Source organism: Equus przewalskii, chromosome 8 (assembly GCF_037783145.1).
Source record: "Equus przewalskii isolate Varuska chromosome 8, EquPr2, whole genome shotgun sequence".
NCBI classification, from domain to species: domain Eukaryota; kingdom Metazoa; phylum Chordata; class Mammalia; order Perissodactyla; family Equidae; genus Equus; species Equus przewalskii.
Window position 1 is genome coordinate 82,967,570 of NC_091838.1, and position 23,832 is coordinate 82,991,401.

A 23,832-nucleotide genomic window follows, 5' to 3' on the forward strand; every position below is an offset into this window, starting at 1 on the left:
GTAGATACAGCAAAAGCATTTGACAAAATCCAGCATCCATCCCGATAAACACTCTCAGCAAAGCAGGAACAGAAGGAAACTTTCTCAGCCTAACAAAGAGCGTCTAACCAGCCACAGCGAGCAGCATCCTTGATGGTGAAGACAGGGGCGCCTCCATCAGATCAGGAACAAGATGAGGACGTCTGCCCCCACCACTGCCAGTCGACGTCGCGCTGAGGCTCCAGCAAGTACAGCGAGGTGAGGTCGGGGGAGAAGAGGCGTCCCAATTGGAAAGGAAGAAGGAAGCTGTTTTTATTCACAGAAATCATGTGGAAAGTCGTCTGGAATCTACAAAAAGCCAATGAGTGAGTTTTGCAAGGTTGCAGGAAGGTGCAAGATCAGTATGTAAAAAAGAATTGTGTTCGTAAATGCCAGCAGTGAACAAGTGGAAATTAAAAATTTTAAATATCATAAAAAATATGAAATACGTCAGAAAGAATCTGAGAAAAGATGTGCAAGACATGGAGACAGAAGACCAAGAAGCATTGTTGACAGGAATCAAGGCCCGATGGAGGGGACGGGCAGGCTGAGCTCATAGATCACAAGACCAAACAGGGTTAAGATGTTGATTACCCCCAAACGGTCTGTGGATTCAGCGGAATCCCAGTGGAATCCCAGTGTGCTGTGTCGTTGTCATTGACCAGCTGATTCTATGATTCATATGGAAATGCAATGAATAGCAGAGACAACTCTGAAAAAGGTGAACAAAGTTGGAAGATTTATACCACTTGACTTCAAGACTTATTGTAAAGCGACCATAAGCGAGACAATGTGGCGGTGGCATAAAGACAGAGAAATAGCTCATGGAACAGAATAAAGACACCAGATATGCAGCCAGATATATGGTCAACTGATTTTTGGCAAAGGGGCCAGGCAATTCAATGGAGAAAGGATAGTCTTTTCAACAAGTGGTTCTGGAAAAGCTAGATATCCATGTGCAAAAACTTAAACCTTGGTCCATATACCATATAAAAATTAATTCAAAACGGATCATAGAAAGTTAAAAATAGAAAGAAAAAAAAAACAGATCATAGACCCAAGTGTAAAACCTAAAACTACAAAAATTCTAGAAGAAAACGTAGGAGAAAATCTTTGTGACCTTGGGTTAAGCAAAGAGTTCCTTCATACAATACCAAAAATATGATCCATAAAAGAGAAAATAGATAAATTGAATTTCCTCAAAATTAAGAGCTTCTGTTCTTCAGAAGACACTACTAAGAGAATAAAAAGGCAAACTGTTAACTGGGAAAAAATATTTTCAAATCACATATCTAATAAAGGGCTCACATTGAGACTATAAAAGGAAGTCTAAACACTACTCAATAACCAAACAAATAATACAATTTAAAAATTAGGCATAAGATTTGAACAGACACCTCACCAAAGAAGACATAAGGACGGCAAAAAGCACATGAAAAGATGCTCAACACCTTAGTAAGGAAATGAAAATTTAAACCACAACAAGATACTGCTACACAACCATTACAGCGGCTAAAACTTAAAAGACCAACTAAGCCACGTGTGGACGAGCGTGTGGAGCAGCTGGAACTGTCGTACACTGTCGGTGGGAGTGCAAAATGGTACAGCTGGTTTGGAAGATCGTTTGGCAATTTGTTAAAAAATTAAAATATGCACCTACCTGATGGCCCAGCCCTTCCACTGCTGGGTATTTACCCAACAAAAACTGCTGCAGGTCCGTACAAAGAGCTGTCTGTGCACGAATGCTCAGGGCAGCCGTATTTGTAATAGCCCCGAACTGCAAACGGCCCAAATGCCCATGGCCCAGTGGGGAGAACAACAGATGGCGGTAAGCCCATAAGACCCAGCACTGCTCAGCAACAAAAAGGAAAGAACTGTTGATACCAGCTACCATGTAAGTGAACCTCAAAATCGTTAGGCTGAGTAAAAAGAATCCAGACAAGGGTAAGTATAGACCGTGTGACTCCATCTATATGAAATTCTTGAAGTCGCAAACTATACCGGCAGCCATCAGAGGGCGGTTTCAGTGGAGAGAGTGTATAGTGGCACAAGGAAGCTTTGGGGAGGAATGGATCTGCTCATTATCTTGATTTTGATGACAGTTTCACAGTTACAGGTCAAAAAGTATAAAATTGTGCGCTTCTAATACACACAGTTTTTTGAATGCCAATTATACCTCAATTATTAAATCTGTTATAAAATCAAAAACTGCCTCCTGCCCAGCGTCGTGTCCCATGGCCCCACCTCTGCTGCCCGAGGGCCTGGGCTCCTGGGACAGGGCTCCAGTGAGCTGGACGTGTTGGTGGACAAGGGTGCCGGCCCAAGCCATCTCTTCAGGGTCCAGGCACCCACTCCCAGATGCTGACAACTCAGGACCTGCCCTCCAAGGTTACACCCCTTACAGAGGGTGGTCTTCGGCTGGTGATTGGCCTGTGCAGTGGCTAGATGATGTCCCAACTGAGCGTCCCCAGCGTCAGAGCTCCCTGTAGGATGGGCTGAGCCCTCCTTTGCGACTGCACAGCGGGCCACTTCTCTGTGACCTCAGCCTGCCTTTTAACCTTCACACAAGGCCTCTCCCGAGAGTGCACCCCGATCAACCGTCTGCACGTGATTCCTAGCTCGCAGTCGGCTGCCCAGGAGCCCAGCCTAAGACGCACAGCACAGGTCCCTGCCATGGTTTGTCTCTGAGCCACTTCCTACTGACCGGGGCTCCTGGGAGCGGGAGGCAGGTCAGAGCAGGGTCCATAGCCTGCTCTGCTTTGCGTGGAACTGGACCTAAGACCTCAAAGGAGGATGATGCCAGTGCTCTTGGAAGGCTCCTTGCAGCCTGCCTGTCAGGGTGGGCAGGAGGCAGGTGCCAAGACTCTCGCCTGCTTCCCCGCAGACAGAGGGTGCGCTGGCCCACCACTCTGGGCAGGGCTTTGGGACTCGCTTGGCTGATGGAAGGCGGGTGGGTTTGTGTAGCTGAGCCCGAGTGGGTGCATTTGGAGGCACAGGTCTCGGCCAGCTCCTGGGAGGAGAGCACATGCTCAGGTAAGGGAGGTTTCCAGGTTGGGAGGAGACACCATGTGGCGCAGACCCACAGCCTGGGGTCAGGGAACACCTGGGCCCAAGCCTGGCGAGGATTGGAGTTGCCTTGCCTGTGCCCCAAGGACAAGAACGCGCGCTTGCCGCTGCAGGCCCGCGGGTTACCGCCGCGGGAGCTGACGGTGGGCAGTGGTGAGCACCGCACACCTTGGGAAGCGCCTCCACTCCATTATCCTGTCCGAACCTCACCAAATACTAGCAAGCAGCACAGAGGCCAGAGCCCCACTTGAGGGGACAGAACCCAAACACCCAGGATTTTTCCAAGGTCAAAGCAAATCTGTGGTGAAGACTCGGTGCCACCCAAGCTGGCCCAGAGCTCTCTCCTCTTCTCCCCTCACTCGCACACGTGGCAAGGGCCTGACGCACTGGCCCAGCACCCAGAAGCCATCCCCCAGAAAGACACGAGATGGCCCGAGGAACAGGGCAGTCACCATGACGTCCGGGGCCGCCTCCAGCGGAGGTAGCTTTCTCTTCAACGTCTCCGTTGGGGGGAGTGAGTACAGGCTCTGCAGGCAGGTCTGCAGGATCTTGGACTTGACCGTGGGTTTGAGACTGGGCCGCAGGTTGCTAGAAGAAACAGAGAAGATTCTGGACTTCTTTGCACAGCCAATGGTCCTAGGAATGAAAGACCTGGCTGAAACGGGTTCCCAGCAAAGAGAAGCATACACAACTTAAAATGTGGAAATGGGTGGGGATGACAAATGGGCCTTAGACTCTGGTTTGTGGTGGGGTTGGGGGTGCCGCTGGGGCAAGACAGAGCTCACTCGGACTAGGAGGGGCCATCCCAACTCCCTCCCTCACTTCTCTTGGGTTCATTGACATTTATTTGTGAGAAAGCTTAGAGATTGTTCTGGGGTCAGTGTCAATGCTGTGAAGGAGATCAGGGGTCAACCTGTGAAAAAGGTCAGGGCTTAGCCTGTGACCAGGGTCAGAGCTTAGCATGTGACCAGGATTAACACTCAGAATTTGACCAGGATCAGGGCTCAGTGTGTGACCAAGATCAGGGCTCAGAGTGTGACAGAGTCAGGGCTTAACCTAGGACTGAGGCCAGGATTCAGTGTGTGACCAAGATCAGGGCTCAATGTATGACCAGAGTTAGGACTTAACCTAGGACTGAGGCCAGGATTCAGTGTCTGACCAGGATCAGGGCTCAGTGTGCGACCAAGATCAGGGCTCACCTATGACCAGGATCGTGGCTTAGTCTGTGCCAGTGTTAACAACTTATCTTGGATGAGAAACAAAGCAAATCTTACTGTCCCTGATAGAATGTGGCCCCTGGCCTCAGCTCGCCCAGCACTGTCTCAGTCCTGGTGCCAGCCCCATCCCCTCTGCCCTTATTCACACTCTCTTATCTCCTCACACACTGACCCTCACCCTACCCTCAAAGGACCTGGCCTGTATTGGTTCCTAGACCTCAAGGGGGAGTTACCTCAGTGCCGCGATGACCAATATGATCTTCTGCCGGAAGAGGGTGGCCAGGAAGTTGGGCTCCTTCTGGAGGACGCACTGGGAGGGCAGAGAAGGAGCCGGCATGGCGGTGGAACCTCCTCGCCCCCCGCGGTCCCTGCGAGCACCTGCTGGGCAGGGCCCTGGGGTCACTCACCAGGAGACATGAGATGAGCTCTGATATCTGAGTGAATTTGTAGTTCTGGGTGCCATCTTCCCGCTGGAGAGCTTTCATGAGCATGATGGCCGCCGAAAGGAAGCTGGTTTTTAGGACATTGTCCTGTCCAAGCACCAATGGCCATGGGGGCAAAGTCAGGGGAGAGTAATGGATCGTCCAGATATCCCGCCACACAGCCTGAGTGCCCACCTGATCAGGGTACAGGCAGCACATACACACACACACACAGCACAGCACATCCACATCTACACAACACATACACACAACGTCCACACATGCAACACATACATGACATACTCTCATAGAAAACATCCAAATGCACAACATTCTTGAACAAAACATACCCACATACAAACATAATACACACAACACATGCAACATGGACTACTTGCATGGCATACAGCACACAGCAAGCATTTACATACATACAAACATCATACATATAGCACACACAACATATAGAAAACATACACAGCATACACATACAACATACATACAATACACACCCTTGCACACACACTGGCTGGCTTAAAAGGCCAGAGGTCCTCAGTGGGGCAGTCTGCACTGACCCATCCTTTCACACTCACTCAGCCCTGTTGGGTCCAGTGACATTTGTGTGAGAAAGAAGTTATGGTCTTAGAGATTATTCTGAGGTCAGGATCAGGGCTCAGAGTGTGAGCAGGGTCAGGGCTCAGTGTGTGACCAGGTTCAGGGCTCAGAGTGTGACCAGTGTCAAGGTTCAGTGTGTGACCAGGGTCAGGGCTCAGAACGTGACAAGGGTCAGGGCTCAGTATGTGACTGGAGTCAGAGATCAGTCTCTCATCAGGATTAGGACACAAAAGCATGCAAATGGAAGCCTCTCTCCCCACCATGTCCCGCCCTCGGCCCCACTACCCCTCATTTTCATAACTGATCCCCCCATCAGGCCCTGCTTTCCAGGTGCCGTCTGTAAAATCCATCTGACAGGTGTGAGGAGGCGGGACTCGCTGATGCTCCCCAGCACCCGGGGCGGGGCTCACATAGGGGCTACACGAGAAGTAGTACACCATCCTGGAGGCAATGTTGTCCACCCAGGGCAGGATCTGCTCCCTGGCGTGCATGGCGATCTGCCCGAGGCAGAGCAGAGAAGTGCTGCCGACCCATTTCCAGTGAGTGTTGCGGTCCAGTTGCTGCGGGCAGGGACGGCAGTCAGGAGCCGGGCCTGTGGGGGAGTGGACTCCCCAGGAGAGTGTCAGCCCTGTGCACGGGCTCAGCACTCTGTTCCCGGGCCAGTGCCAGCCCCTCCTCCCCATCCATGCCTCTCTAGCTGGACCCACTGCTTCTCTTTAAGCGTCCCTGTTGTTCATCTGCTCTTCCCAGCCAGGTACCCGGGACAGAGGACAGCTGGCAAAATGGAGCCGCTCAACATATCCCCCCACGTCAGGTGCACGGGTCAGGAAGCTGGGGCCCGGGCCACACATTCCACTTGAGCTCAGGGCAGACCCCACATCCCCTGACCACCAGCCCTGAAGGAGCTGGAGCCTCTGGACCCCACATGCGAGGCCCTGGGGACAAGGCTCAGGTTTGCCAGGCCGTGACAAGAGCAGAGAAGGTCTGAGTCCCACACTCTGGCCCCTCAGGGAGGTGGGCTGGGCAGGGTTCTCCTCCATGTTTCCAAAGGACAAACTAAGGCTCCGAGCACGAAAGTGACGCTCTCCAGGCCAGCGCTCCCCCCACACCCTGCCGCTGCCCTCTCTACCTGGCTCTCTGGGGACATGAAGGTAGACTGCAGGAACCTGGTGCGGCCCAGGTGCTCCAGCATGGCCCACACCTCCTCCATGTGCGAGGCGGACGTTATGCCGATGGCCAGCGCAATGCCCTGTAGGCCAGAGTGCCCCATGAGCCTGTCCCTGAGCCACAGCGCCGGACGTGACCTGCTCTCTCCCACCCACCCCTCTGGAGGGCCCTACAAAGGCAGGCAGGTGAGCCCTGCCCCTGCCTGAGGGGCACATACATCAGTGGGGCCACCAGGCCAAGAGGGAGGCAGGACACAGCCCCAGGCAGGTCCCCAAGGTCCCTGCCAGTCAGTGCCTGCACCTGTGGCCCTATGTTCATTGTCAAAGTGCTGGGCTGCTGTGAGAGTCTCATGTGACGTGGAGGGTGGGAGAGTCATCAGCCAGGGAGAAGCAAGGTCTGCTGGAGGTGGGCTGGGGGCTCCCTGAGGGGCCGTGCAAGCCCCAGGCGCTGGAGTGGCCCGAGGCCCGCTGACCCACCTCTCGCTGGCTGGATGACTGGTGGCACAGCTCGAGGAGGCTGGCCAGGTGCCTCTTCACCAGGTCGACGCTGGCACACTCTCTGAGGATCAGCCCGTAGAAGTGGAAAGGGAAGGTCTGTGAGGAAGATGGGGACAGAGCAGCTGCGGGGGGCAGGGCCAAGGGATGGGGGCAGCCGCCACCACTGGGCCTGGAGGTGAGTGGAGCCGGGGAGCCTGTCCTGAGGCCTGCTCCCCAACTGCGCAGCACCCCGCCCCCCAGGCCGTCTGCTGGCAGCTGCACCTGCTGTCTGTGCGGCAGGAGGAGGCCTGCGGGGGACAGGGTAGCCCTGGGCCGCCCTGTGTGGCTTCCTGGCTGGTCCTGGGGCTGCAGCCAGAGAGAGGGCTCCAAGCTCCGGCTCCTGCAGGGAGGCGCGCAGACCCTGCGTCTAGTCTGGTGCCTGAGTCCAGGGCCTCGGTCCCCTGCGCTGGGCCCCACCTTGCTCCTGTGGGCCCCCAGGAACACCCGCATGACCTGAGGGCTGCCCTGCCCAGCTGCCTGTGCAGAACCCTCTGGCAACACTGGGCTTCCGCCTGCTCACCTCAGGCGCTCCGGGCAGAGCCACGCCCCCTGCACCCCAACCACACTTCACGTGGGTACAGGAGACCACATCGGCATCTTCTAGAACGCCCCTTTATTTTTCTCTTGATGAAAATGAGTAGCTCCTACATCGGGCAACACGACGTGCACGGGGCGCGTTTCCCGATTTTTCCTGCTGACGTCACCGTCACGTTAGGGGTAAGGCCCAGGCAGGCAGGCGCTGCTGTCCCGGCCACTGGCCACCGCCACGTCCCTGGGGCCCAGAGCAGGGCCTGGCCGGCCAGCAGCCACAACTCAGTGAACATGTGCTGAGTGAGTGAGCAGGGAGCTGGTGCCCCGAGGCCACCATTCCGGCAGCCTGGTCCCTCCTTGCCTGGCACACCCCGCCGGGCTGAGTGTCCTGGAACAGCCAGGGCATGAGCAGAGCCTCCTTGTGGCCACAGCACTCCTCATGCCCTTCCGGCACTTTCATTGAACACTGAGCTTCGGCTCATGTCAGTCACCGAGGAGGGGGCTGAGCGGTCACATGCTCTGCCTGGTCACAGCCTCCTCGGGGTCTCCAAGCCGGCACGTGTTGCACACCCCGGCAGCCCTGCCCAGCACTGACCTTCTCCAAAGGCTGCTTGAGGTCCAGCTTCAAGGAGGCCAGGAGCTCCTGGATGCTGGTGTAGGACACCTCCTTCCTGACGAGCTGTGGGCAGAGCACTGCGCTCGGGCCGCACGCCCCACCAGGCTGGCAGGACAAGGCCCAGTGGGCATAGGACAGGCACGGCCTTCTTGGGACCGGGATGGGGAGCTGGAGGCCCAAGTCCATTGGGAATCCCCAGGGACAGTGGTCACCCCAGGGCGCGTAGAGACCACAGCAACCCACTCACCAGAAGGGCAAGGAGAGGGTCGGGGAGGGCCCATTTCCGGCAGGAACCAGGTGCTTCCCTCCAAGTGTGACTGTGGCCATGCCCACCTCTGCTTGGCCCCAGGCAGCCCCTTACCCAAAGGACAAAGACTGAATTCCTTAAACTGGCTAGCAAGCCTGTGACGACGGCCTGGCCCTGCCACCATCTCCTGAGAGTACCTCTCACCCCTCCTTGATGCCATCTTGCTGGCCTCAGGGCCTCTGCACAGGCTGTTCCCACTGGCTGCACGGCTCTCTCTCCCCACCCCTGAGTCAGGATCTCCTGTGCATGGATCAGCCGTTGGCCAGGCTCCTGGGTCCCTGAAGCCGGGCCGTGTGTGTGCCAGCTTGGAGCCTGTCTCCCTCTGTAAGCTCACGTGCCCTGCTGTGATTCCTCCCCTTCGGTCCTGTCAGCCCCAGACCTCCAAAGAATCTGGAGCAGGTATGTGGGGGAGAGGGGCCAGGATAGCTCCCTCCCCACTGGGGACCCTCACCACCTCCAGTGGCAACTCAGGGATTCACACTGGACAGAGGGCCGGAGCACATAGGGCACCAGGGAAGAGCTCGGGCCGGGCCACAGGCTGCTGTGAGAACGTCACAGGAGGCCTGAGCTGGGGCGCCTCCTGCAGCCCGCGGGTTTGGGTGCCCCGGGCACAGAGATGGCCCTGGGGCGGGGGCAGGCTGTATTTGGCTCCGTGTGGTGCCCGGGCCCACACCTGGCTGATGGGCACTGGCAGGGGCATCTGAGCATCACCCTGTGTGCCCCACTGCCCCTCCGCTTGTGCCCCGACTCCCTCCTACCTTCTGGCACCTTCCAGCCATGCGTGCTGGAAGGTCAGGGGCTTCAGGGACTGCAGAGGCTGATAGGAGCCAAGGAGCGGCATAGGCCCCAGGGCCCAGGGAGGCCCCTCACCCCCTAGCGAGCCCTGGAGCGGCAGAGGGTGGTGGGGGGAGCCTCTCCTCCGTGGACATGAGAGTCTGTCGGCCCACCTGGCTGTGCCTCTGGATGCAGTGGCTGATGGCCTCCAAGGCCAGCGTCTTCTCCAAGGCCGACATGGCCCTGATTTTGCTGACGAGCTCTTCCTCCCAGGGCGGGCTGTCGCTTGGGTGCTCGCCCGTGATCTCCCTGCCTGGGTGGGGTACAGAGAACAGAGACCAGCGCTGGGCCCCTTCAGCCCCAGGCTGGGCACCAAGGAGAAGCCCCAGGCCTCCCAGTTCCCACTCTGGCCGGGCCCCTGGACCACAGGGGCCCAAGGGGCTTTCTTCACAAAGCCTCTGCAGGAAAAGAGGCGTGAACGGAGCCAGGAGACCCTGGAAATGCAGGCAGTCAAGGGCGGACACCTCCCCAGCTGTCAATTCCGGGCGGAGAAGGGCTTTCCAAACAGGGCGCCGGCAGACAGCGGGGGGGGGGGGGGGGGAAGACACCTTCAGAGCGAGCGACGTGAACGCGGGCCGGAGCAATAGCTGCCACGCACTCGGCACTGAGCACTGGGAAGCTGTGCATGGCGTCTCTGACGAAGGGTTAACATGAATACACCCAAGGCTCCGGGAAAGACCTGCACCAGCATTTCAGACAGGCAGGGCAGCTGGAGGGGCAGCTCCAGAACAAATCCTACTGGCCAGTAATGACTCAAAAGGCGGTCCACTGCACCGTGATAGAAGAAACGCAGATTCAGACAACCAGATTTGACTTTTCACATCAGGGAGGAAGGAGGAGCTAGAACACGGAGAGGATGGCCTCGCGCCACGTGGTGGGGGAGGGCAGTAACCCGTCCTCTGAAAGGTAACTTCACAGCAGGTCTCATGTGGGAATAAAATGCATGTTCCAAAGCCCTCAGACACGGGGCCCGTCTCTCACAAACAGAGCCAAGCCCAGGAGCTTGACGATGACCGGGGTACCGGTTTCCAAACCAGAAAAGGAAAACAAGGCTTCGACAGCAGCATCCCGTGGGGAATGCAAACAGCCAGGTCTCGAAGCAGAGGGCGCAGGCTGCCCCCACCCCTCACCGCCCACACCCCCATGCAGCCCCGTAGTGGCATAGCCCGGCCTGTGCTGCCCCCAGGAGGGGCTCCATGTGTCCCAAGGGGGTCCCATGCCGGAGCAATGCCCCCAGGTGAGGTCCACTCTGTGAACTCCCCAGCTGACATCCATGTCAGACCGCGAGCACCAGGCCCAGACTTGTTAGGCAGCCTCACTGCCGGCACTGACCCACTGGGGGCTGGAGTCATTCATTCATTCATTCATTCATTCATTCAACAAATGCTCATCGAGAATCTACCACGTGCCAGGCACTGGAACGACAGAGAAACACAAAATGCTTGTGTTTATAACGCTCCCAAGGGGTCTGTGCCCTCAGAGCAGGGTGGTTGGTGGGTGGCTCCACCCTATCCCGCCCTCTTGGGGATGGAGGCTGCAGGGGAGGCACAGAGGGAGGGCAGCTGTGGAGCCCCCCTCCCTTCTTGGGTCTGGGGAGGGCTGCAGTCCCTCACACTGAAAGCGGGTGGGAAGAGAGTGGGACCTCCAAAGCAAACCTCCTCTGCTTCGTAACGATCACTGAAGCCCTTCCAGAAGTTTCTGTCTACCCCCTCCCGTGTGCAGTGTCAGGAGAGAATCCCAGAGTGGGAGGATGTGACTGGAGCTGGGCAGACAGACCACACGCCCTCCCTGCCACACCCTGCCCAGGACACTTAGAAACCCTGTGGGAGACAGAGGGGACAGCTCAGAGCCCGAGGCCAGGGCAGTGCCACCCAGGGACAGCTCGATGGGCCTGGCCCTGCTCACCAGTGTCCATCTCTTGCTGCACGGGGCGTGACAGGCGCTTGGACCCCCAGCGCAGACGGCGGAAGCCATCGCTGGGCGAGGCCGCCATGGACAGCTGTGCCTCCTGGGAGAGCGGGTCCTGGGCCTGGATGGAGGGCAATGTCAATCATAGCTGCCAGAGCAGGGGCCACACTGCACCTGGCCCCACTTCAGGCAGTCATCTCAACCTCGCCAGCTGCCCCCACCTCAGGCAGTCACCCCAGCTTCAGCAGGCCCCCACGGTCTGCTAGAGAGCTCCCTATGGGGCCTGGGGAAGGAGGAACAGAAGAACTCCCTAACTTCTGCTGACATTCGAGGGCTCCCAGGCGTTTCCCATCCCCCAAAGCCCCTCTGCCGCAGCCTGTTCCCAGGGACCCCGCCCCAGAGGCTCTGCAATTCCATGTCCTGAGTTCATGTGGCAGTGACCACGCTGGCTTTCCCCTGTCCTTACATCCTCCACTCAGGCACAGGCTACCTTGGGATCAGCCAGGCACATGGGGCAGTGCAGACAGGACAAAGGAGCTTTGCCAAAGCCTTTAAGGGACACGCTGGGCCAGGCCCCGGCTCTCTGAGCCCAGGCAGATGGGTCAGGCTTCCGCCAGGCTTCCCAGTGTGAGGGGATGGCAGGGGCCTGCGTCCAGCGCACCTTCTGGTCGGCAGGTCTGGGACAGACCAGTATCTGTACTTCTAACAGGCCTCCAGGTGACCGCAGTGCTGCCAGTCTGGGCTCGGGGGCCACCTGGAGGCCCCCCAGGCCGCTCTCTAGGCTGGACCCACGTAGTGGCTGCAGACTCACACGGATGTACCTCCCTCAGGGCCCTGACCACCACTTCCCCCCAGTGATCACACCCCCTTGACCATCAGCCTCACCAGGGCCCTGACATTACTTGGATCCTTGCCACTCCCTGCCCTAATTCCTAATGCCTCCCCAAAGCTGTCCCCTCATCTGTCCGCCTCACACCCTGCTCTCTCCCCGGCCTGCAGAGGACCCTGCTGCAGCTCCTGAGTTCCTGGCCCTGACCTTGTGCCCCAGTGCCCTGGCCTCTCTCCTCGCGGCCTCTCTCTGCTGCTGTCTGAAGCTCCCCACTGCCCCAGCTCCAGCTCCCTCCCCTCCAGAGCCCTGTGCTCACCCTCCCCTTTGCCTGGCCAGTTCCTCAGAGGCCCAGTGCCCGCAGAATGGCCGCGGCGAGCGCCCAGTGGCCTCTGCGGGGACACAAGCGAACCCGTGCGCGTGTGCATGAACCAACGCGACGGGGAACGGGCGAAGGAAGAGAGGGAACAAAGGGCCCAGTGAGGGGAAGCATCAGCTCCCCTCTGGGCGCTGAGGGCGGAGCCCTGTCCCAAGGCCTCTTTGTGCCCTGCCCGCCCAGTGCCTGAAAGTGGTGGGTGCCACCGTGGTCCTCGGGGCCCCCAGTTTGATGAGCCAAACCTGTTTCTCGGGGCCTCGTGGGTCCTGCTCCCACGTCTCTTCCCAGCCTGCTACCTCGGGGGGCAGTGACTACAGCAGCCCCGCTGTGCCCTCCATCCTGCCTTCATGCACAGCCTGTCTCTTCCAAAGGCCCACATCTGACCCACCTCCTCCTCTCTCCTGCTACACCCTCCCCATCCCCGCCTGAGCTGGCCACTCCCTCACTTTGGCCGCTCTTGTGTGCCTCTTGGTGGCACACCCTGAGAGCGCCTCAGCTCCACATAGAGGCACTCACCCCCACAAACGCCTCGCGCCCTGCACTCTGGCCATTGGCTTCAACTGGGGGGGCTGTAGATGCGTTTGGAGGAGACGGTTTTCTCTGGAAGTTGAACTCACTTCTGTAAACCGGTCCCCAAAACCCTTTTCATAGAGGAGGCAAAGGCCAATGTCATCTGTTCCAAGCCTGGTGTGGGGCCAGGCTGTTGGAAGTGACAGTGGGAACAAGCCTGGGGGGCTTCTTGGAGGAGGTGAGGTGAAACCCCAGGGAATCCAACATCAGAGAAGGGGACAGTGAACCCAAGGAGGTAATGTTAGGGTGGCCTCGGGTAACCGAATCCCAAAAAGGTTAATTTGGCTGAAAACAGCCAAGGCCAGCTGGGAAAGCAGCTGGGGGAGTGGGGAGCACGGGCCCCTCATGTTCCCCCACGGCTCAATGCCCTCCCCACCCTCACCAGTGCCCCCTCTCCGGCCACCACTGCCAGGTGCAGTGACCACCCTCCCAGCTTCCCTCGGCTCTCAAGGGAAGGAACTGCCCCAGCCAGGAGGACCTGCAGCCTCATCCACTGCCGTCCACTGCCGGTCCCCGCCCCTGGGGGGCCACAGGCTTTCTTTTCATTTGTTTCACCCCACCTCTGCCACCACCGCCCCTGCCAGGGAGGCTTTGCACAAGCTGCCCTATTGTCTGGGGCATTCCTTCCCCGAGGCCCTGCCCACCCCTCCTCTCCCTCACCCCTCCCCTGCCTCACCCCTCCCCTGCCTCACCCCTCCTCTCCCTCACCCCTCCCCTGCCTCACCACTCCCCTGCCTCACCCCTCCTCTGCCTCACCCCTCCTCTGCCTCACCCCTCCTCTCCCTCACCCCTGCTCTGCCTCACCCCTAACCTGCTGGTCCTCCACTCTGCCCTCCCCATCCACCCCAGGCCTGGGGTTCCCTTTGTCCCCCACTTAGGGTGTGTGCCTTCGGTCCTGTCCCCGTGCTAAGCTTCCAGCAGGGAAAAGGCCCTCCCCACACAGGGGGTCCAGGGCCTGGAGAATGACTCTGAGAAGCTAAAAGACCACTCAGAAATGAGCTCCAGTCTAATCAAAGAAGTCTTGTAAAAGGATGTTATTCATATGTAAAGGTTGTTTTTAAACAAAGAAGCTTTTCAGGTTATAAAAGATAGCAGCTCCCAAGAAGGGAAAGTTGGCGAAGGCATAACTGGTTGGCAAGAGTCCCACTTCCGGGAATTTAATGTATGGAAAAAATGAGAAATGCATGAAAAATTCACTACTTGAAGGTTCTTCGCAGGTTTAAAATAGCTATACATGCGCAAAAATAGAGGAAGAACGGGCAGCATTAAAAACCACGTTTCTGAAGACTGTTTAGTGACGTCGGAAATTGCTCAGGATCCCACATGGGATGAAAAGCTGTATGATTCTAATTTAAAATTAAGAGTTATCTCGGGGCATTGGGATTCCAGGGGATTTTTTTTTTCCTGTATCCTTTTCAAAAATCTCCAACTGTCTGCAATGAGCATGGATTACCCTTTTCAGAAAAAGAAAATGCTTATTTAAAACCAAAAATGATTTGAGGTTTAAGACAGAAAGTTAAGGAAAAGACAAGTGAGCGAAAGCTACCTTAGGCCCCCCGGAGCAGTTGGGCCGACTGGCCGGAGGGGGAGCTGGCGTGAGGGGTCTCTGCCCAGTTCAAGTCCAGAGGGCCTGGTGGCCTTGGGGAGCCTGAGGAGAAGACGGGGCAGGTCAGGCCTGCAGGCAGGTCTGGGCAGGCCGAGGAGGGGCCGGTGTGGGAGGACCCCAGCCCCTCTCTGCTTGTGGGCACATCTGGGGCCAGAGGAGGCAGTGTGGGCCAGAGGTCACCCCCAGCGACTGCCCAGGGCGGCCTGGGTCCCACCAGGACGGCAAGGAGGTCCCTCAGAGAAAGCCCCGTCCACGAACGGCCAGAACTGGGAGATTCTGAGGACATTTGTCAGTTCCCAGGGCTGGAGCAGAGCCAGGCCAAGATGCCCCAAAATGGGCGCCCTCCCCCGGCCCTGACTGAGCAGCCGGCGGGAGCTGTCGTATGCCCGGCTGTTAATGTCGTTCAGGGGTCAGGCGAGGCTTGTGAGCTACGGGGAGGCTGAGGAGGAGGTAAAGGGGACAGTGGCCACTGTTGAAATCACTGCGATGCCAGCGGGGCTGGCCAGGGGCGTCATTCTCTGGGCAGAGCCGTCCAGAAGGAGCCGCGGGCAGATCGCAAGCGGTGGTGATGCTGGGGGCGTCTTGAAGGGCCTGTGGGAGTGGAAACCACTGGGCCTCCCCCGGGGAGCCCAGCTGTCTGGATACCTCCTGGGAGGCCACTCTGCCAGTCGCAAGTCCCTGTCCCGAATGCTCACTGGGACAATGTCTCCTGAGAAGCTGAGTCCAGAAGCCACAGTTTCCTGGCTGGCCCTGTCCCCAACAGCCACCCCAACCTAAGAATTCCATCCCCCAACCGACAACCGGGGCAGTTGAAGGAGGGCAGGCACGGGCCCCGGAGTCGGTTCTTGGGGGCTGCAAAGGCCACCATCTGGATGCTGCGAGAAAGCCCCGCAGCCGCCTCGCTGCCTGCCTGGACCTGGATGGCAGCACCACCCTGGCACCCTCAGGGGCCCTGAAGCAGGACCTGTCGCCCCGGGCAGCTCCCTCGGGACATGGCCAGGCCCTGGTTGGGGGGCTCCTCTCTCGAGAGGCCTGTACCCACTCCTGATCACTGCCAGGAAGCCCCTTGGGTACATGTCCCCAACACCAGTGCCGCAGTGTGGCCTGCTTGAGTTCATTCCATGGGTTTGGGCTCGCTGGGTCGTTCTGGACCACGTGTTCCCCCCATGTCCCTGCCTGGGGCCAGCTGCTCTCAGCCCCCACCGCTGCCTGCCGAGGTCGTGCCCCCAGAGCCGGGAGAACAAAGCGGGGTGCTGACTGTGGGGATGCGGTGCCCCACACACTGGCCACTGCCCCCAGGTGCGTCCACTGGATTCTCCGTCACAGGGAGAAATGCGACCTGAGGGCAGTTGGGGGTGTGGTCAAACCAACTGCCACCCTCAGCTGGGCTCTGGGGACACGGAGCCCTGCCCTGGGGCTGCTCCCTGAGGAGCTGAGGGGCCTGAAAAGTCAGCAGCCAATCCTCCTCCTGCCCCACCGCCCCCACGGGGCTCTGTGACCGAAAGCCGCCTCCACAACTGGCCCCGGGCTCAGTGCTCCAGCCCCGTGGCCTCCGGGGTTCTCCTTAGAACAGGCCGAGGGGTCACCCCTGAGGAGCCTCTGCCCTCTCACAGTCATTATTTTTGGGTTTCTTCAGCATTTTCTCCCCTGGGAGGAGCTCGGCGCAGCACCCGCCCCCCCCAACCACGGGGCAGCAGGAGGAGCCCGGCAGAGAGCGGGCTCCTGGCTCCTGATGGGTGGAGCCGCTCCTGGTGGGATCTGAGGGTGGCTCTCCAAAACCTCAGAGCTGCGAACTGTTGCGACAACACAGGGTCCCTTCCTGTGGACATGGTGGGTGGGGGGTGTCCGGCAGAGCAGAGCGAGGAGAGGAGCCACGCAGGTGGTGGGGGCTGACAAGCAGAGGGGAGAGAAGGGAGGAGAGAAGATGGTGAAAGACCCTCGGGCCACCGCGGCCACGAGCCAGTAGGCTGAGGAGGGATCTGCTCCGAGGAGCCTGGGGGTGGCCCCACAGGAGGGCCTTTCTGGAGCCTTCTGCCATAAGTGCCCCCCATGCCGACAGTGCCCAAGGACAGGTGGCCCCGGGCTCCCAGAGAATAGGGAGGTGGGGCCTGCGGGCGGCGGGCCAGTCTGGAGGACGACGGAAAGCAGGGTGCAGACAGAAAGCTCCCCAATGAGGCTTCCCCTGGGCGCTGGCAGGCTGCAGCCCCATGGGGCCTTCCGCTTTGGGGGTGCGTGTTTCTCTATCCATGCTCTCCACGTGCCCTGAGGACGGGCTTGCTGTCCCTCTGCTCTCTGACCTCCGGAGGATACGCGGGGACAAGACAGGTGACCGGGATGCAGCGATGCAGCCCGGCCCAGGCTCTGGGGCTTTGTAGGTCACACTGGGTTTCCTCAACCCCTACAAGCCCCATGGATGCGGCGGCACGGCCATCTGCCCCTGGGAGAGGGGCCAGAGTTGGCCCTGGGGATGTGTCATGGGGGAGCTTGCTAAAGACCCTCAACACCCACCAGATCCCAGTCAGGTGCAGCTGGACGCCCCAGCCACACTGAGGTGACGTGCCTCCAGAGGACACGTGGCCCTCAAAGGTCCCGAATCTGAATCAGTGCTTCAATCCCTGGGGATCCTGGAGGCAGGCAGTTTCCGTGGTGACAGAGGGCGGCCTGGGGGAGGAGGGGTGAGCCGTGAGCTCTGGCGATACGTGGGGACCAGGGACACGTCGGTGACCTCTGCTTTGGAGTTCTGAGCACAGTGGCAGGCTGCGGGTGGGAGCCAGGGATGGGCCGGACCTGGGCAGGTGGCCGCCTCCAGGGCACGGCAGGCTGCCCGGTGGCTGGTTCCGAGCAGAAGTGGGGGTCTGCATCAAGGGGTGCAGCCCGAATGCTGAGCGGAGGGGGTGCTGGGGCACTGGGGCAGACACTCTGGCCCCTGCCTGGAGGAGCGGTGAGGAAGTCCCAAGGCCGGTCCCCAGCCCCTGCTCGGCGGCCTTCCCCTCCCAAGGCTGGGAGGCTGGGAGGAGGGCCGGCCTGGAAGAAGGGGTCCCTGGAGGAGGAAGGGGGGCCTAGGGGAAACTGAGACCTGGGGGTGTTGGGGACCACACGGGCTGCAGGGCGGGCAGGACCCCGCTTCCCCAGGAGCCAGAAGAGGGCCCCATGGGAGACAAAGGCTCAGGGACCCTGGGGATGGAGCTGACTGGGTCTGTTACGGTTGGGGTCAGACATTAGGCGGTGACCAGGGCTTAAAGAGCGTTTCTTAGGAGGCTTCAGGCACCTGTGGTGTGGCCGTCGCACTCTGGTGTGGGGACCAGGGACAAGTGATCCAGAGGCCTGAGGAAGCTGGGGGACGACCCTCGCCGTGGGGTGGGCACAGAGCCAGGCACAGCCGGGAAGTCTTCCCGGAGGAAGCAGCAGAGGGACAGAGGACCCTGGGTTCTCTCGGGGGAATGATGTGAGACAAGGGGGCGAGGTGACCGGGGGTGGGCAGGGGGTGGGAATTGGGGGTGTGTGGCATTAACACTGAGGGGCAGGGAAGAGAGGAGAGGGGCGGAGTGCCAACGTCGTGCCCAGCTGTAAGGCTCTGGAGACGGGGGCCTGGCTGGGAGGTGGGCACTCGGGGGGGCAGGAGGCTGCACTCGTGGAGCCCAGAGGCCCGAGTGCGGGGAGGGGCAGGTGAACACGGCAGCCTGAGTGGGCCGAGGTGTGGGGACCAGCCACTGAGATCCCAGGCTTGTGAGTGCCTGGGGGAGGGCAGCCGGCCCGGGCAGAGGGACGCCAAGTGGGAGGCACTGGCATCCCCGAGGGGGAAGCTGGGGGAGACCGAGTGCCCCGGGAAGAGGCTCCGGGCAGCTGGGGCAAGAGCTGGAGGCAAAGACAAACCAGGGAGTAGAGAGGGGCCTGAGAGGGCCCCCTCCCCCGGGGCATCCACCCAAGGCCCCCCAGAGGCCCCTGCTAGCTGCACGTTCCAGGGTCCCCAGCACTTCCCAGTTCTTCACTCCCCAGAGTGCCCCGTCCCACTAGGGTCAGAAAACCCAGGATTGGGCATGTAGAAATCCGGACTGCCTACCAGAGAGAACAGCGAGGGGGCGCGGCCACCCCCACCCTGGAGGCCCCTTGGCCAAGGAAGGCCTTGAGAGGTGCAAGCCTGGGCTGACGCTGGAGGCCTGGGCATCCAACTTGCTCACGTCACCAGTGCTGGCTGTGCCCAGGGCCGCACACTGTGATTGTGGCTGGTTAATTTGAAAGTTTTACCGTGACTATTGCGCTCCTTGTCGCCCCAGGTCCACATGGGGTAGAGCTGGGAGGGCAGGACAGCGGAGGCCGCACAGAACTCAAGTTTCAGATGGATCCCGTCAAGAAGTGGAGAGACAGAGGGGAGAGACACAGGGTCTCTGAGTCCTGCGGCAGCCCACAGCTCCCCGTGCAGCTGTCACCATCTGACTCCTTCATTTATTCGACATGGGATACTTGAGCACCCAGAATGTACTGTCCTCCAGCAGCTTGGGAAAAGGAGACAAAGACGTGACCAAGGCAATCTGTGTTCCTAGGGGCTCCAGGTCTGGGAGGGAGACACATTCATAGACGGACAGCCATTCAAAAAGGCATGTGCCCAGTAGAAACAGTCAATTTCTGCCTGGAAGAATCAGGGCAGGCCTCCTGGAGGAAGGGGCATTTGAGCTAGGGCTTGAAGCACAGATAGGAGTTTACCAGATGGTAAGGAAAGAAAGGGTCTCGCAGCAGGGGGAATGGCATACAAGATCACGGAGCTGGGAAAGATTCCGCAAGTCCCAGGGTGGGAAGGTGGTGCCCAAGGGCTTGGCCCGGGCAGTGGGTCTGTGTTTGCAAGGGGGGCCGTAGGGGGTCCGCGTGGGCCCAGTGGCAGGGGGCTGTGGGCGGTATCCTTGTAAAATGCAGGGCTCCGGATGTAGGTTTTGTCTTTCGGAGCGTTCTGCGGTGTCAAAGCGGCAGAAGCAAAGGGGCTTTGAGCTCAGGAAGGCCATGTGGGGGCCGAGGGGGCGCCCAGCGAGCAGGCCTGTGCCGGGGAGACTGTGTGGAGGCTGCGCCAGGCTGAAGCTTTGGGGCCACCTCGCTTCCTTCCGCTCTCCTTGGCTGTCACTCCGAGGTCACCTGTGGCATCCATGTGGCCCAGCCTCTGAGCGGGTGTCGGTCACAGGAAGACGGCACATGGTGTGGTGTCGAGGGCCCGTCAGACCCCAGGATGGCCGCTTGCTCTGCCAGGCCCTGGGCAAATCTTCTACGGGGCTGCCTCTGTCCGGCTCCAGCCCCCGCAGGCCCCACCTGTGCCCCGTTTGTCTCCCCAGAGCCCCCAGGAGCCTCCCCTGCCTCTCGCCCCACACACTTCCTGCTGTCTCCCTCCCACCACCTTTATTCCTGATTCTCCATCCAAGGGCCGGCCAGGCAGGGCAGGAGTGGGGCCAGATGGGGCCGGCGAGGGAGAGCTGAGGAGGGAGACTCCAGTGGGCATGGGGGCCGCCGGGGGGAGGCCAGCAAGGGATGTGGGGAGATGGGGTCAGGGACACCCAGGCGCCTGCAGCGAGGCAACCCGGGCCAGGGCTCGCTCCTCCTGCAGTCAGCCTGACAGCAGCCAAATCCCACAGGGCCCCTCAGAGCTGCTCCTCCACCATGGGCTGTGTGGCCTTCAATAGATTACCGAGCTTCTCTGTGCCTCAGTTTCCCCACCTGTAAAATAGCCCCTGCTGCATTTGGTTGTGGTGAAGATTAACCGAGCATTTTTCTGTAAAGCACTTGGACACGTAATAGAAATACAATAGAAATACAACATCGCAAGAAGAGCCGAATTCACACTCAGCGGACGCATGGTAGTGGTTAGGGCGTGAGGGAGGGCCTGTGGGATGGCTCAGGCCACTGTCCTCAGATTGGGTAACTGGGGAGATGGTGTCTGAGTTGGTGATGTTTCAGCAGAAACGGGAAGAAGCAGGGCGTGCACAGGTTGGTGGGGCCCCGGCAGGGAGGAGTTCCAGGAGGAAAGAAGAGCCCAAGGCAGAGCTCGGGGGTGCACAGGGCCGTGGCCTTGCAGGGCCAGGTGGCCCACAGGCCGGGAGGCGGGGAGGGGCTCAGGACCAGGGAGGAACAGCGTGGGGTCTACGCAGGGGAGCCACACGGCCGGTGTCTTCTCATGTCTCCATCCTTTCCTCCTGGCTTCACTTGACAAATATGACACAAGCACTGCATAGGCCAGGTGCTGGTTGGTCACCCAGAGTGCAGATGGCAAAGGGACAGCTGCCCCTGGTAACCCTGGTTTGGCTACAGGATGGCCAGGATGCTCACGGAGCCTGCAGTCACCGCCTGGCTCCTGGTGGCATGGCTGGAAGCTTAGTCGCTATGGGCTTGGAGCCCGCCTACCTGCAGTCACCTCTGGCCAGTCTAGGACGTCCGCTCTGAGCGTGGACCACGCGCCGCCCTGTTCTCGCCAGCCCCTTCCACCGTGGGCTCCTAGTTCGTGGTCCCAGCGCATCCCCACCACGGGCCAGCCAACAGGACCTGACTGGAGCCTGGCAGGGAAGGAGGGGACCCGGGCCGCAGGCAGGGAGGGAGAAGCGAAGGAGCGAGTGGGCGGCAGTGGGGAGAGCCCGGGCTGCTGGCCAGGAGCGCGGGGCCCCAGGCGGCTGGCAGCCAAGCAGAGGCAGGGAACAGGACAGGTGCAGGTGACCAGCTCCTCTGCCTAATCTGACAGGGCTGTGAAGATGCCTGAGGGGCACTTGGACAGGGCCTGGCACCCTGCAGGTGCTCAGTGAGGGCAGCAGCCCCACTCAGGCGGCCTGGGAAGGGCCCCCCAGATACCTCCCAGCCCAGGATGGGTGCCTAGGGGGTGAGGGGAGGAAGGAGGCCAGAGACTGGACGGGTGGGAGCAGAGCTCCAGGGGCTGACCCTGGGAGGGAGGGAGAGTCTGGGAGAGGGGTGGCTCTGTCTCTTGGGGCCATGGGGCCCTGGCCAGCCCTCCCCTCCGAAGTTATGACTTCATCTGCCACCCGGTCGTCCTGGGAATTAAATGGGGTCCAATGAGGTGCAGCCCCGGCCCAGCCACCCTCCAGACAGGTCTTCCCGGCTCCTCCCGGCTGCACAGCTGACAGATGGTGGGTTCTGTGTCCTTCAGCCACGCCGCGGCTGAGCCCATGTTCACCGCCAGTGGGTGCTCAGCATCTGTCGAATGACTGACGTGCGGACAGCACGTGGACCAGCGGACAAAAGAGTGGATGATGAACGAAGGAGGACTCAACAGAAAACTCAACGAACGGCCCACCTCCCTGAAGCGGCCCGTGAACAGGAGCCTCACTGTCCTCTCTCTGCCCATGCAGCCATGGCGTCTGCTCCCTGCACACTCTCCCCTCCTTTGTCAGTCTCTCTCGCACGGGAGATTTGAAGAAGCCTGGAGTAAATGTCTTTGTCTCACCTTTCTGGCACACAGTAATGCTCAATAAGCGTTTGTTGAATGAATGAGCAAGTGAGTGGATGGGTGGCTGAGCAGAAGGAACGGTCAGAGCTGGTTTGTGCAAGGCCGGCTGTGGGACGGGCCTGACACCTAGGAGGCTCCTCAGGGACTGGAGCAAGTTTGGCTCAGGGGGAGAGGACACAGGTGGGCAGGCCCCACTCTGGCCAGGCCAGGAGCCCTTGGCAGAGAGCCAGAAAGCCCCAGGGCACACACCCAGGGCCAGGCCTCCCCACGGCCTCTCAGAGCCCGCGGACCTGGGTGGGCAGGGGAGACCTCCGCCAACACCCCCGACTCTGGTGCAGGAGCAGCCATGGCCTGCATGTCGGGGGGGTCACCGGGTCAGCCCCCCTGCAGAGATGGAGGGATGCAGCTCATCGAGGGGGCAGAGACCCCACTCCCAGGAGGAGTCATGGAGGGGCTGGGCCCCACCCAGCTCCCCGACTCCGGTCCCACACCACCCGCTCTGCCGCAGGGCCCACAGCCGAGGGGCCAGTAGCTGTGTCTGTTGGCAAACTTGGTCCCCTTTCTCCAGGGTGGGCGGGCGGGGGCCTGGAAGCGATTAAACTAGCAGATCCAGACCCTTTTTCTGAAAGGACAGAGTGGGACAGAATGGTCTGTAAGGACCCCTTCTGCTCTGGCAGTGTGGGGAGGGTGTGTGAGTTCATGTGTGTGTGTGCGAGTGCTCATGTATGTGCGTGCATGTGAGAGTGTGTGTGTGTGTCTGTGATTGAGTGTGTGTGTGTGAGATTGCGTGTGTGTGTGTGCACGAGCGCTCATGTGCTCCAGGGCACGTCCAGCCTGGAGTGACGGCTCTCTGGGAATTACCCTCTTGCCTCTTTCAGGGGAAGTCCTAGCCCAGATCCGTCTCCCCAGGAGGCCGAGCAGGGCACAGGCCCCCTAAGCCCCCTCAGGTGAGTGGGCTGAGCCTTCTTGTTCCCAGACCTGGCCTCTGCCTCAGAAGATGCGTGCATCGCAGCCTGGACCAGTCAAAAGGGCCAGCTTGCACGTCGGCTCACCCAGGCCCCATTGCCCTTGCTAGAGCAGCCTCGCCGAGACCTACCCCGCATCCCCCTCGGAGTCTCCCACCCCGTGGAAGCCCAAGTGTGTCAAGTGGCCCTGGCAGCCCCATCCTGCCCCTTGGCCCCTACCCTGAGCCTCCAGGTGCCCATGGCCCACACATTGGAGCAGGCGATGGGGCTGCCTGCCTTCCAGCCACAGGCCAGCCCCAGCCACCTGCTAGGGCAGGAGCCTGAGCCTCCTTAAGCTGGCTCCTCCACAGCTAAGGAGAAAGAGCCCCGCGAGGGACTGGAGCTGGTCCCCCTGGGCAGCGGGGCACCCTGAAGGACGTGGCCCATCTGTCCACCCGCTGCGCCCTGAGCTGTGGGCTGCCCTGGGGCCGAGACTCCTCCGCAGGTCCAGCCACACCAGCAGGTCCAGCCCGCTCTTTGGAGGGAGCCTCGAGCCGGCCAGAGGGGGAGGCTGGACTGGAAAGCTGGGGTGTGCAGGGAGCTGCTGGTCCTGCAGTGGAGGGACCCAGAGGACGGCCGCTGCCCAGTGGGGTCTGCTCCACCTGGGGTTCCCGTCACGGGGAGCAGCTCCGACTGGAGACACGGGCTCCAAGAGATGGATATTCTTACATAATCCCAGGTGGGGAGCAGGCAGCCCAGGGCGGTTAGGAAACTCCGGCCCCACCGAGGAGCCTGTTGGACTCTGATGCAGAAACCTCCACATCACCGCTCCAGGCTGTGGAAG

At 60.1% G+C, this 23,832-nt stretch overlaps 1 protein-coding gene across 5 annotated transcripts in view; it reads right to left on the minus strand.

Moving 5' to 3' along the window:
• The window catches only part of LOC103543404 (maestro heat-like repeat family member 5), a 44,121-nt gene extending 28,020 nt beyond the window's left edge, over nt 1-16,101 (minus strand). For 2 of the 5 annotated variants that reach the window (XM_070631186.1, XM_070631185.1), the window contains exons 1-10: nt 15,261-16,101; nt 14,556-14,657; nt 9,443-9,582; nt 8,168-8,251; nt 6,982-7,098; nt 6,468-6,587; nt 5,749-5,898; nt 4,709-4,831; nt 4,535-4,611; nt 3,537-3,672 (exon numbers count right to left, since the gene is read on the minus strand). In XM_070631186.1, coding sequence (XP_070487287.1) covers nt 3,537-3,672; nt 4,535-4,611; nt 4,709-4,831; nt 5,749-5,898; nt 6,468-6,587; nt 6,982-7,098; nt 8,168-8,251; nt 9,443-9,508 — 873 coding nt within the window. In that variant the 5' untranslated portion in view covers nt 9,509-9,582; nt 14,556-14,657; nt 15,261-16,101. Of the gene's footprint in view, nt 1-3,536; nt 3,721-4,534; nt 4,612-4,708; nt 4,832-5,748; nt 5,899-6,467; nt 6,588-6,981; nt 7,099-8,167; nt 8,252-9,442; nt 9,583-11,234; nt 11,358-14,555; nt 14,658-15,260 lie in introns of those variants that run through there. The other 3 variants (XM_070631184.1, XM_070631183.1, XM_070631182.1) reach the window with 3 other exon arrangements.
• Between the last annotated feature and the right edge of the window lie 7,731 nt (nt 16,102-23,832).